Source organism: Zalophus californianus, chromosome 7, assembly GCF_009762305.2.
Source record: "Zalophus californianus isolate mZalCal1 chromosome 7, mZalCal1.pri.v2, whole genome shotgun sequence".
In the NCBI taxonomy this organism is placed as follows: Eukaryota; Metazoa; Chordata; class Mammalia; order Carnivora; family Otariidae; genus Zalophus; species Zalophus californianus.
The window spans coordinates 121379373-121392981 of NC_045601.1; the positions used below are offsets into that span (position 1 = coordinate 121379373).

The following is a 13609-nucleotide window of genomic DNA, read 5'->3' on the forward strand; positions in this document are numbered from 1 at the left end:
GGTTTTCTTCTAAGGACAGCTCTCCCTCACCTCCTCAGCTCCCACGGGTGCTCACGTGTTGGGGAGCGCGAGGTCGCGGGCCCCCGGACACGTGCGCGGAACCGAGCCCGCCGGGGTCTGGGCGGAGGGAGGCGGCCGGCGCATGCGCACGCGCGCGGCGCCATTTGGTCCCGAGGTCCGCCACCCCAGCAACCCGCCCGGCTCTGTCCTGGCCGAAGCTTGGAGGTCCGGAGTTAGAGCGTTGCCCGAGGTTGCAGAGCTAGTGAGCGGGGTACGCAGGCCAGCCTAGGCCTCAGCATCTGCCGTCGGGGTCCTTCAGTACCTTGCATACAGAGTGCGCACACAGACGGGCACATCGGCCCCGAATTCATAGATCAAAGGGGGCAGCTGAGACGGGGCGTCCGCTGTGTGTGATCCCTGACCCTGGAGGAAGGGCGGGAGCTGGGGAGTAGGCGGCGGGGCCGGGGTCAGGCCGCGGTCGTCGGCCTCCCAGCAGAGAGAGACACTCTAGCCGAGGAAACGGGTGAGGGTGGGGTGGGGCCGTGCCGTCGTATTTGTAACGGAGGCCTCAGAAAAGTCTCTGGGGACAGAGCGCACTCCGGGCGGGCCAGGCGGGGGCGAGGGTGAGCCCCAGGCGGCCGGCGGGAAGCATCGTGGGTCGGGCCTGGGGGAGGCAGTGGCAGCCTCACAGGCCGGGGAAAGCGACGTGACTAGAGACCCAGTGACGAGTAATAACACTGATGGCACAGCCCCCGAAAATGTGCTCGACACTCCCGGGGTGTTCGCGGGGCAGAGAGCGAGGCTGGGAGGTCGCTGGAAGCCCTAGCCTGGGGCCTGCTTGGGGCAGGGCAGTAGCGCCCCCTGTGTCTCCCCGAAGAAATCAGCTACCGGGTGAGCTCCAAAGGGACGCAGTGGATGGTGGGAAACCCCCCCGACTGCGAAGGGTGGGCCAACACCCACAGCAGCTTTGTGTCCCAGTTGTGAAGCTTCGTGGCACCACCAGTTATTAAAGCCCACGATTTTTGGAGAGGTGTAGGTGGCATGTTGGGACTTGTTGATCTGTTTGTAAGGCGCGTGCGCGCACACACGATCTTTTTGTAAAAGCCGGGTGGGAGTTCTCCACACCCCTTTCCCGCATACCATACACACAGATCGATCGCGCAAGGCTGCAGCACAGGTTGTGAAAAATAGATGACATGTGAGCTTGGATTTATGGGGATCCATGTTAAAACTGAGAGTACCCGGTTGGAATTCCCAAATACAAACAAGACGCTTTCTTGGGGTTTAGAAAGTTATTTGTAAACCGTCCGTTTAAGGTTAATTTGAAATGAAAATTTAAAGTGTTGCTTCCCGCTGGGAGCTTTAAGAACGCCAAGGAAAGTTTCATTTGTCAGCAGTCGACCAACCGGCGAGCAGGAGTTCTATGGAATCTTGGTGGTTGGTGTTGGTAAAGGGATTAAAGACCAAGAGGAGCCTGGTGCATTTTTGCGCTGGTTTACTGGCGCACAGTGGTAGACCTGAAATCGAGCTTTCTGAGGAGCCATCTTGCGGGGAACTTTATCTTCCCAAGCGTTTCAGCACTTCCCTTAGAGGTCCCACAGCCGGCACTGAAGGCCTTCACCCCTAAACAGCTGGAGGGGTGTGTCAGGTTAATATGCGGGGGCCCAGCTGCCTCCTAATTCCTTAAAGACCAAGGGCAGCCGACACAGCCCCCGGGAGAGCCTGGTAGGCTGGTCCGATGGAAAGGGAGGTCCTGGCTGGCCCAGGTATCCATGCACCTTGCTGTTCATCTGGGGCACAAATGTGGTGTTTGCGTTCGTATTATGTTTGTACTGAAAGTTTGACTTTCTTAGTTTTTACTAAAAAAAAATCAAGGTGGAAGATACTTTATCACAAACTGAAAAGCCAAAGCTGGCAGAGCAGGAGAAAGGGGAGGAAAATAAGTTCAGTGAAATTGAATTGAGATTTAAGATGGAAGACACTTTTTAATGATTGTCTTGAAGGATGTCCAAGTGAAATTCAGAGCACAGAAAGAACAGAGGTACTCAAGCAAATCTGTTCTCTTGTTCACCTTTTAAACAGCAGGAGACCAGGAAGCCAAATGAGCAAATTCCCTCCCCCGCCCCACTTGAGGATTCAGGAATAGAGAGAAGATTGCGACCAAAAATACTCTTGTGTTCTTCAAAAACTGATGCTCCAGGCCATTTTGAGAAGAATAATTTAACATTATAACTCTACCGCAGTCCCATTAAGCCCCTGCCTAGAATCTCTCATGATCCTTATTAAGGAGTTTATTATGGTTTTGGGCTAACAAGCCTCAAAATACTGAATTATATAGGGTCACTGCAAGCCGGAAGGAATGGCCTCTATGCCTGGGTGTGGGAGGAGGTGAAGGTTCAGGGGGTCAGAGGAGGAGAAGAGGGGGGTGCCTGTCCATCAGGGTCAAGGCTAAGGGGAGTGTGTGCTAATGTGTTTATTTGTGAGATTTGTGAGTATGTGTGTGGCCGTGTGTTGGTGATAGCAGGTTTGTGTTGTGTTTTCAAGTGTTTGTGAGTGAATGCGTGTTTGTGAGACTGTTGTAGGTATCTGTATTTGTGTGCATGTGCGGGTTTGGATGTGTGGCAACATGTGTGACTGCGTACTAGTGTGTGTGTGCCCACCAGCCGTCTCAGTCCTGGAGCCCAGCCTTCCAGAGCCATCTGTTTCCAATTAGCAGCATCCCGATTGGGAGAAGGCCTGTCCTGGGGCAGCTTCTGAGAACCGGGTGGGCCGCTCAAGCCGCCCCAGTTCTGCTCCATCGAAGCTGAGGCTGCCCCTGGCCAGCATACTCTTGTAGCAACTCAGGCAGCCACACAAAGAGCCCTCTCTCCTGCCGCCAGCCGTTGGAGCCTGGGTCCTCCCCCAGATCATAAACCTGCGGGTGAAGACATTCAGAAATAGTTCACCCGCATTCACGCGAGCATGTGTAAAGGCTGGAATTCCATTCGCTATAAAGTTTTATTTTATTTTCCTTGGAGGGGGAGTGAGGGGGGAAAAGAAGAGTCCTGACCTAATTTATTCTAGGGCAAAATACTGTATTTCATGCAGAAGTATACACCTGTACCCAAATCTTTGCTTGCTGCTTGTGGGTTCCATACATTTGTGTGTCCACCTGCCTTAGCCTGCCTTAACACACTTAGTACAGCCATGAGTCCACGGCTCAGGAGTACATACCTGCAGTGAAAGCCAGGCCACCTAAATGATGCACTCAGTGAAAATGGATCCAGTGATCTGAGGCCCAGATTCAATCTCTTTATTATAATTTTTAATTAACACCGATGTAAGTTCAAGTGTACAATGTCTGACATATATTAAGCACTTCATATAAATTGGTTCAGTGATTAAATCAAAATTAGACTTAAAAAAGTGATCTAGTACCGAGAAGTGGTTGGAAGTAAGTATTGTGTGAAAGATTCTAGACCACAAGGAAAGGCATGGGCTCAGAGACCTCTGGGTAACTCAGGGGCTTTGGCATGGAATGTTCCAACAATATTTACTTACCTTCAAGTTTCTTCTTCTGGCCCCCCTCTATTTCTCAAGACTTCTTTTGAGATGGTGGGAGCCCCGTGGGTTCTAATTATAGTCAGCAGAGACCGGAGGGGGTGTGAATGCCTCCTTTCTTCAGGAACTGGGTTTCCAGATCGGCTGGATAGAGTGGCTTATTGTCACCGGAAGGGGGAAAGAAATGTCCCAGGCAGAGACTTAGGAGAAGGCTCGGCAAAAGCCAGGCTCAGGCCCAGCAGGGGTCTACCTGCAGGGGCTCCCTCAAAAGGGAGGAAGGCCTAAAGGAAGCTATTTCACTCCAAGGCAAGAATTTGGGTGTTTTTGTTTGGGGGCCCTTAGAGCTGCTTTTATACCTCAGGAAAAACACCGACATCGACTCTGTTAATGCTAGTTCATAGAAAGGCCATTTTTAATAAGAAAAGAGAAAAACAATTTGAAAGCCCCACAATTTCAGTTGTCTAATGACACAATTTCAAGTACAGTGAACATGTGATTAAAACATCTTGTTGATTTCACAAAACCGTTCAGAAAAGGCCTCGACAAAAGGAAATTGGGCCGAACCCCGGAGTGCTGCGTCCCGGCTGCTACAAACCTCAGCGGCCCCAGATCCTAACGGCGGGGACAAGGCGCAGTGGCAGCGAGGGTCCGCAGGGAACCCGCCGGATTCTCGCGCCCCTCCAGGGATCACACCTGCGACCCCGCACCAGCTGATTCCAAGCGGGGACCACAGGCCGGCAGGGGCGGCGCGGCCCTCCGCGGCAGCGCTCACGCGTTGGGGTTGTTTCTCATGAGCTCCACGTCGGCGTCCACCATCTCCCTCACCAGCTCCTGGGACCCGAGACACAGGGAGTGGGCGGTGAGGGAGGAGTTTCTGCCACTCTCTCCGGGTGACACCCCCACCCCCTGTGGCGCGCCCGGAGAGGCCTCCGCCACCCTCTCTCCACCCCACCCGCCCCCACCCGCCCCCTCCTCGCCCTCCAGGCCTGGGGCACCTCGGGCGCCAAGCCGGGCCCAAGCGCTGCTGCTCCGGGCGCCTCGCTGCCTCGCCGGGCCGGCCACCCCTCCCGCAGCGCGCGGGCCAGCGGATTCCACCCGTAGAGAAAGGCACTTACATCAAAAGCGACCCGGGGTTTCCAGCTCAGCTTCTGTTTCGCTTTGGTGCAATCTCCTTGCAGAAAGTCCTGCGGGGGGGTGGGGAGGGAAAGATAAAGCAGACGTGGGTCGGGGGCGGCGGGGGCCCGAGTCGCAGGGAACCCCCCCGCCCCACCCCCTCCGCTGCTGTCGGCGGGCGAACTCTCGAGGCACAAGGCTCCCGTTTCCCTCCTTTTGGAACCCGCCAGGCACGCTCAGTCGCGGCTCCCTGAGCAGTAAATCTTGCGAAGGTCGCGTTTAAGAATGCGCCACACAGACCAGTGAGGACGGTGACAGCGGTGCCGTCTTCAGCTCACCCACTCACCTCCTCCTGTCCACCCCTCCCCTGCACCGCGTCCCACTGACGCTTAATGACTTTTTTTTTTTTTTTTTTAAATACTAAGTTGTCAGGGACGCTACTGTGAGAACTGTTTCGAGTTACCGCACTTCTCCGGCAAGGAGAGGAGTAAATGAGCAGACGCCCCCTGGCCGCCCCTGCGCTCCGCGCCGCCGCCGCGTCGCTCTCCCGCCGCGGGGCGGACGACCGGGTGCCGGACGCTGGCGCGCTCCGACTCTCCCCGGAGGCTCCGCGATGCGGGGGTGCCGGGCCCGCAGCGTGCAGGCGAGCGGGGCTGGCGGACCCGGTCCTCCGCGGCGGGGAGCTGGGTGCCCCCTAACAGGGCCCTGGCTAACTCGGGGCCCGCAGAGCAGTTCTTTCCGGGCGGTGGCCTCGAGCTTTCCCGACCCACGGTAAAGACGGACGGCTCACACTGCCATCCAGCACACCCACATGCGCGTAAAACGAAACTGAACTTTCACGAAGCGATCCTCGCCCTTACTGTCCAGGGCCACGACATACCGTATTTTCTATTCTGTTCTGTTCCATCCCATTCCTTAGAAAATAATGATCTTGACCCGCTTACTTCACCTCCCGATCCACTAATCCGTTGCAACCAGCAGTTTGAAAATACAGCTCCAAAGAGCAAGCACCCTGCAGCTTCTTCAGCTCGGTAGCATTCCTTGTCTGCCCAGTGTTCCCTAACCGCTCTGATGGAAGATCAAGTTAATTTTTAAACGAACCTCCAGCTCCTGTACAGGAAGCTCAAGCTGTCATTTGCTTGATCCTTGAGTTTCTCATCCCATCTGACAGGGCCTTTGTCAAAATATAAATATATATATCCCATTTGACAGGGCCTTTGTCAAAAATAAATATAAATCATATATATATATGACGCCAATGATTCAGGTAGAGTCTGCTCTGCTGCATGGAACTGCTTCAGAAGAGTTTCCATCCATTTTAAGAGACTTCCTTAAGAAGGAAACTGTCTAAAAGAAAAACTACAGGAGAATATTAACCCTGCACCTCAACCCTCACTAACCCATTTCTTATTACAGATCTCGGAAGCCTGATTTAGAAGAAAATTGAGATGAGAATTTCAAGATGATTTGAAGAAAGAAAGGGAGAAAGGAGGGAGAGAGGGAGGAAAAAAAGAAAGAAGAAAGGAAGGAAGAAAAAGGAAAGACACATACTTTGAAACAGACCATTTGGGGGGGTGAGATAAACATTTAGCTTTTCCCTGTACAAATGTATTCATCAAATAGTACCTAAGATGAGTCCTTAAAACGGAAGAAGGTGAAGGCAGTACGACAGACAGCTGAACTTTAAACACGATAAATACCCCATTGAGAAGCTATTCGAGTTACACACGATATTGAAGAACAACCTAAAACCAGTTATATCAAGTGAAAGGAACAGATAATGAAGCTACAGCTGAAAGCCTGCCCCAGTGATTTTCTTCAGATTCCCTGAAAGGTGGCAGGCGTAGGGGATTCATGCTGGGAAAGGCCATCAGGCGCTGGACAGGACCGGGTGCTCACCATCACTTTCATATCAAAGGGTGTCTGGGTGCTACTTCTGAATGAATGTCCAGTAGTCCTGCCTTATCCTCAGTGTGACTTCCCGAGGTTTCAGTTACAGGCGTTCCGCTGAGTCCAGAGCAGGCAACTGGTCAGAAGGTCAGCAGTAGCCTAACCCTAGGCCTACCTCGCGCACCTCACTTCCTCTTGTCACTAGGCATTTTATCATCTCACATCTTCACAAAGGAAAAGGGTGAGTACCGTACAGTAAGATATTTTGAGAGAGCGACACCACATAACTTTTATTATTGTATGTTGTTATAATTGTTCTATCTTATTATTAGTTATTGTTGTTAATCTCTTATGTGTCCAATTTATAAATCAAACCTTATCACAAGTATGTACATATAGGAAGAAACATAGTATATATAGGGTTGGGTGCTATGGTAGTTTCAGGCATCCACTGGAGGTGGGGCTTGGAATGGACCCGCCTCGAATTGAGGGGGGCTCCTGTACTGTATGCTTGGCGTCATTCTCTAACAGGGTGCATTCAACAGCCCTCATTCTCCATCATCCATCATTACTTTTGAGGCTTGACTAAATCAAACTCCCAAAGGCTTTGCATTTCACAATACACCGAAGTACTGATTTCCTCTCCAGGGTGTTAATAATAGTAAAACAAGTTATTTCTGTTGGTCTGAACAGTCCATATACAGATTCTTCTGGAAAAGTAGGATACAAAAATTAATAACTAGCAATTCAACATTGCATGGAGCTGGAAATAGAAGTGGAAAAACAAAATTAATTTACTTCTCTTTCCTTTCCCTAAATAAACTTGTATATACTTCCACAATACTTCTCTATTTTACTGTAAGAGTCACACAGAGATATTCATTCTTTTTCCCCAGAGAGCTGTGAAATGTGGCGTCATGAAGCAACACAGCCCTCCCTCAATTCTATAGCAGTTGCATAGCTCGAAGAAACGTGGTTATTGTTTAATCACACACTTGCTGTAAATCAACCAGCATTGCATAGGATGCAATTCATGGCTCTGAACTTATAGTTAGCAAAACCCTAAAACCCAGTTTGGCTTCAAGTGATCTCAGTAGGCTTGGGAAAGGGAGCTTTGTATTGTAATTATGTTTCCTGTATTTTTCTACAAGTAGCTCATAATATAAAAACAACTAGGGAACTACAATTAAGGAAGAAGAAAAATGGTTTTCAAAAGCTTAGAAACAGACATTGCTACCATACACTGTAAAAGTATTTCATTGAAACCAGAGACGCACCCAGTTAAACTTCCCAATTTAGTTTTGAGCCCAACTCCTACATTCCAGTCTAGCAGCTTACTTTAACCTTCTGCCAAGGCTCTGTCTCCCTGAAATTTAATTAGACCAAGAGACCTTGTGAAGGAAAAGGATGAGGTTCCATCAAAACAAAGCAGCTGCTCTCTACGTCAGCTGCTAGTGAGCTAACCTCTAGACTAGTCCATGTGCCTGTGCCCCAAGCAACTCTGAGGGAAAAATTAGGGACATCCCAGCTTGGTTTACACTTCACTTCTCCTGAAGGACTTTCTTACTTCTTTCTGTTGTGTCCTTTCAAGGAAAGAGACAATAAATGGTTTAGGCTGCAGGGTTTGGGGAGCACAGGGCGGACAGACTTCGAGGGTGGTGGGGGGAACGTGTGGCACGGGAGTACACAGGACCCTGGAATGACAGCAAGGACATGGGAACACTTCTTTAAATAAAGCTTCTGCCAGCATGAAGAGAAATGGGACTATGGAAGCTGGATTCTTACAAGGACATCAGGAATTAACTGCTCTGCTCACAGGACCTTGTAGAGCAATGGAAGGGGGCAGATAAGGTCACACTATAGTTTCCTTTTACATTTCACAAATCCTCTCCACTAGGGCGTGATCAGCTCCTAAGGATGAGAGAGAAGAATGATTCATCTATTTTGTTCTTTTCTTCCTTTTTGACAGTTCAGTTCCTTCTTTATTTATAGGCTTAAAGTCATAGTATGACAACAGGGGCAAGAACTGATTAAAGAGACGATTTTATGTACAGTTTCCAAAATGGACTTTGTGCACTGGGTGGTCTGGAGCTTTCCTTTAAAAAAAGAGACAATAAAGCTCTGGGAAAAATTTAAAGCATTTCTATGTGAATATGACATTTCCTGAACTCTGGCTTCTGGTGTCTTCACTCTTTCCATAGCTGTTCCTTAGGTGAGCTATACAGTTTCAACATGCGATTTATTATTGTCAAATTCAATTAGGTTTAGCTGAGCATTTTACAGCAGCAAAACAGCATGAGCAAAGAGAAAACGTGCATGTCCGGATGCCTAGAGCCCCCTTAATTTTTCTCGGACTCCGTGACTACCGTTGACTGGTCAGACCTTTCAGAGTTGTCCTCTGACGGCGGCTCTGTCCAGGCATAAACCCTACAGGCCCAATGCCAATGGCCAGGGTTGCAAACAGCAGCACGGTAGGAGGGCATGTTTCGCTGCAGCAATTTTTCAGGCTTTCCTGGCTTATGTTCTCGTTATAGTGAACTGATAAAGGGCCAGACCAAATCCTGGAAAAGTCATTAAGCCAGTTCCTGAGCCCACAGTAGTTAACATAAAATCCAGAAAAGTAGAGACCATGCTGTGCCATTATCTGTTACTCTAACTATAGTTCCCTTTCCTCAAATCTCCCGGGTGCCTTTTTTTTTTTTTATCTCGATCAAGATAACAACACATCTTTAAATTACACTGCTTAGTCTTTCCTCCCCTCCCTGCACCCCAATCTTTTTTTAATTTTGGTCATTATTTAACACATTAAATGCCTTTAACACCCACCCACCTTCCCTAAAATCACCATGGGGAATGCTATTAAATATATTGATAGCATAGGATAACTTTTCAAAGGTCATAGAATCATGTTCTTTCTCTCCCCTTTTTCACTGTGGTTGTGTTGGGAAAATTTTAATATTTATTTCAAATTACGTGTTGGATACTGTGTTTCTCAACAGGTCAGCTGTGAGGTTTGCAAAGGACATCTGTTTAGGTGGCGAAACATTTTGAAAGTGTGAGCTCTTTTGGCAGGATGTTGTTAAATTTCTAATGTGCATATTGAAATAAACTGATTCTTGAGTGCTATAAATAAGGAGAAGATGTATGGACAGGGGATGTTAATAAGGAAAACTAAGACGGGTGAAAGCCCTGGTTAAACATCTTCAAGAATTTAAAATATGGAACTGTGAGTAACACTGGGTATTCATTTCTTTCCTTCTACTTTTCAAAAAAAAAAAAAAAAAGTAAAATTGAGGAATAGCTCAGGTTCCAAGGGAATAAAAGAATGAAACAAATTTGGTTCTTGATCTAACTTTATGCTAATGTGGAGTGAGCAGGAAAACTTTACTCTTGGGGAAAAGCTTCTTTTTAGAGAGAAAGAAATGCTAAAAACAAAACAAAACAAAAAACCAAACCAAAACAAACCAAACTTCAGTAAAATGGAAAAGCTTTAAAGTTGCACAGAATATCCCAGTCAAGACTCAAGACGACGAGCAGTTGGGAATTGGTAAGAATGGGAAAAAACAGAAACCGAAGAGTTCCTCCAGAAAGTTTGCAATAGAGGATGTCTCTCCCAGGCAGTTTAAACTCTTACGTGCTCACAAATACATCATTTGGTTGAAACCTTCCCGGAGAGGGAGTGAATCTCAGAGCAGTAAGAAAGGCAACAAGCATTTCCCCCTCTCTTCCCTTTTACTGCTGTGTATCAGCACAAATTGAAGTTGAAGCCAGGCCTCTCCTTTAACGACAGGGGTGATAAGAGACAAGAAGAAAACAGCAGGCTGTCTCGTCTGCGCAGGAAGCTGGACTCAGTGGGACTGTCCATCAGCAGGGGCTGACAGAATGCCGTCAGACCCCAAACAATGCTCGGGCTCAACCTCGGGGAAATTGAGTCAGTCAGCACCGGCTCCGACAAGCGTCCTGACAGTGGAGATAAAGTGGCAAAGGGAGCAAAACAGTGTGAGCAGGCCCTGCATTGTGTCCCTGTCCTCAGTTACCCGGGCGGAGGCTGCTGGGAGGCACTTGGCACAGGGTGACACGTACGTACCCTGGACTGGAAGCCCTCACATCATCACCGCTGTCACCTCCACTGGTGGCCTGGCATGTGAGCCCTGCCTGTTAGTTATGGCTCAGGATGTGCTAGAGCGACCTCCTGGATGGGGCCTGAGGACGTCTCCAGGATCCTGCGACCCCTCACTGATCCCATTTTTCTGGGTTGGGGTCCTCTTATTTTCAATCGATAGCATTTGGCATTCGGAATCAGGAACTATTAGGAGCGACCAAACAAAGGGAAAGAAATACATCTGTCCACGTGTATGCCCCAGACACTACCGAAAAAGCCTGCCTGGCATGGCAGAGTGAATGAGAACACTGTCTTCCTTAGGCGTCCTCTTGTATGTCAGTAAAGAAAGTATTCACTGTATTAAGGGAGAACCCAATTGATGGCATTTAGAGTGCAGCAGGTATGTATAGATGCATCTTTTCTACATGTACTCCAAAAATACGGTTAGCATAAAAAGAGAAATGTCGTGAGGCAGAAAGGGTTCTATAAGACACACTGACAACACAATCGTGTGGGGGAAATACAGGACTTACACACACCGATTTCCTTTTAAATACTTTTAAAAAATGCTGTGGAGAAAGTCCCTTCAGGCAGACATGCTTGAGATGTGTAGAGAAGAGGACAGAGGTCCATTCTTCATGGAATGGACACACGGATCCCTACAATTCACGCCACGCTGAGGCCCAGCTTCTCCTGTTGCCTCTGATGGGGTCCCAAGCACCGTCCAGCCGTCTGCACCCTCCGGCCCTGGGGGCCTGTGTGGCCTGTCCTGTTCAGTCAGGCTCTGAGTGAGCTGAGCAAAGGAAAGCATTTCTTAGAAGCTGTGCCTTGTAGTTTTGCGGGAGCTGTCTACTCATAGGTCGGTGTTTAATAGGTTGCTTTAAATAAAACAAGCAATATGATTTTGGGAATGTAGTCTTGCATCACACGCATTGGTGAGGTACTCTGGCTTTTTGTACCGGTTCTACATCTATAATTGTAATCTCAGAGTTCATTTTTGTTGTTGTTGTTAGCTTTATTTCTTGATCCCTGGTGCTTACAGGAGTATCAGGCTAGGGAAAGCTAGATTAAGAACTGTAACTGGAGCCCTCTTGGTTCCGATTTCTTCACTGATTTTCACTCTAAGCAGCTGATATGGGGGGCTGACTCACAGTTGTGATGCAGAGCCAGTTAATGAAAGGGAGATAAGATTGTTAGTGACCTCAGCATTCCAGGCTTCAAAGCCAGCACCATCTTCCCTGGAAATTACTGGTTACTGTTAATAACTGGATCTAGGGTGTAAAGATTTACCCATGCTGGTAGGAGGTGACACAAACCCTGAGGAAAGGAGATAAAGCACCTTTAAGTGGACCGATTAAAGATTGTTGTGGCCTAATTGGCAAGTGGCACTCTGGAGCACGAGAAGCAGGCTGCCTTGCTTTGGCCACTTAGTACTTTTTACCCTCAAAGCACTTTACACACATCAGCTAATTAAATCTCCAGACAATCACATTCAAAATGCAACTCAAGAGATCTTGTATCTGTTTCAGGTGGCTATTTCCTAGGGATGAAAGCACCGTACAAAGTATCTGTGGGGGTTAAACCCCAACTCTGTCCTGCAGCTTATCTTCAGCCTGCATGTGGAGAGGAGGCACCTTGTCACTCGGGGAAGGCCAACTAGGGCCACAGGAGACCCCGGATAGCACCAGGGGAAGGTGATTTTCCATCAGCTTGTTGTTATGTTATGTTTCCATCAGCTTCCAGTATGTTAGGAAATATGCCCCACCCCATAGAAAGGGCTCTGCCCTCCCTTGGAATATTAGTACTAAAGAATATGATAAGTAATACGAATGCCTCAATATAGATATTTTTTCCTTTGGGATTTTTCTCAATTTATATTGTACCACAGGTCACTCAAATTCAAGAAACTCACTTCAGTAATCCTTCCTTCCTTCTTTCAATTCATCCATCCATCCATTCATCGTTCTCTCAACCAAAATAAAAATTATATGACAGGGACATTCAAATGTACACCCCTAGATTCCTTCAAACATTCATTCCCTCAGTAACTTGTTAAGAAACTCTAGGACTAACCAGGCAGCTGACTACATCCAAGTTCTTGTTTTTTGGTTGTTTCTCTGGGGACTTTCATATTTGAGGAGAAATTAAGACAACTATGAGGACATTTGTTAATAATGTTTTTGAGAGGCATGGAGAAGAGTATTAAGACAGATATTTAGCTTTTCTATGATTTTTATCTATCCATTCATTTGGTTTCCTGTTATCATGGTTAATAGAGAGTTTACCATGCTGCTGGGTATCTATACTATATGTTACCTGGCAGTCTTTCTTTTGTATTTTTATAAGAGCAACAGAATCCTATACCTGAACACATCTATAGAGATATTTAAACAAATAACTTGATTAATGTCACAAAGCCATCTAGTGGTAGGGTTTTGGACTAAAAGCCAGGATTTCTGATTCTTAGTCCAGCACTCACAATGCTCAGTAGCACAAACTTTCCCTAAAAAGCACTATGAGCAATATACTTTATGCTGCATTAATTTGAGCGGCACAAAGGTCCCTGAAGAATAAATACTCTATCAACATATGGAAATATCAACATACTCCAATGCTCGATGAAAGAGATGAACAGAGAAGAGTAGATACAGTATGATTCAGTGTGTAGGAAGTGCCGGTACCAGCAATGTAACTGACGGTGATAGATACTAGATCAGTGGTTATAGGGGACAGGGATCAACAGGGAAGGTGTGTGAAGAAACTCTTGGGTGATATTCTCTTTACTGATAGGAGCGTAGCACACATGAGTGCATGCATTTGTCAAAGTGGAACAAAATATATACTGAAGATCTGTGCATTTCACTGTATATAACTTATTATCTCACTAACAAAAGATTCTCAGGCACCCAACAACACACAGATATCTCTGGAGAGACCTGGCTTCATATCATAGCTCAACCACAT

The 13609-nt window shown here is 47.6% G+C and overlaps 1 protein-coding gene across 2 annotated transcripts in view; it reads right to left on the reverse strand.

Annotated features, from left to right (window-relative positions):
• Nucleotides 1-3924: 3924 nt before the first annotated feature.
• The window catches only part of GMDS (GDP-mannose 4,6-dehydratase), a 652731-nt gene continuing 643046 nt past the window's right edge, over nt 3925-13609 (reverse strand). For both annotated transcript variants that reach the window (XM_027603643.2, XM_027603644.2), the window contains 2 exons: nt 4656-4724; nt 3925-4371 (listed from right to left, as the gene is read on the reverse strand). In XM_027603643.2, the coding sequence (XP_027459444.1) occupies nt 4309-4371; nt 4656-4724 (132 nt within the window). In that variant the 3' untranslated portion in view covers nt 3925-4308. The remainder of the gene's footprint in view (nt 4372-4655; nt 4725-13609) is intronic.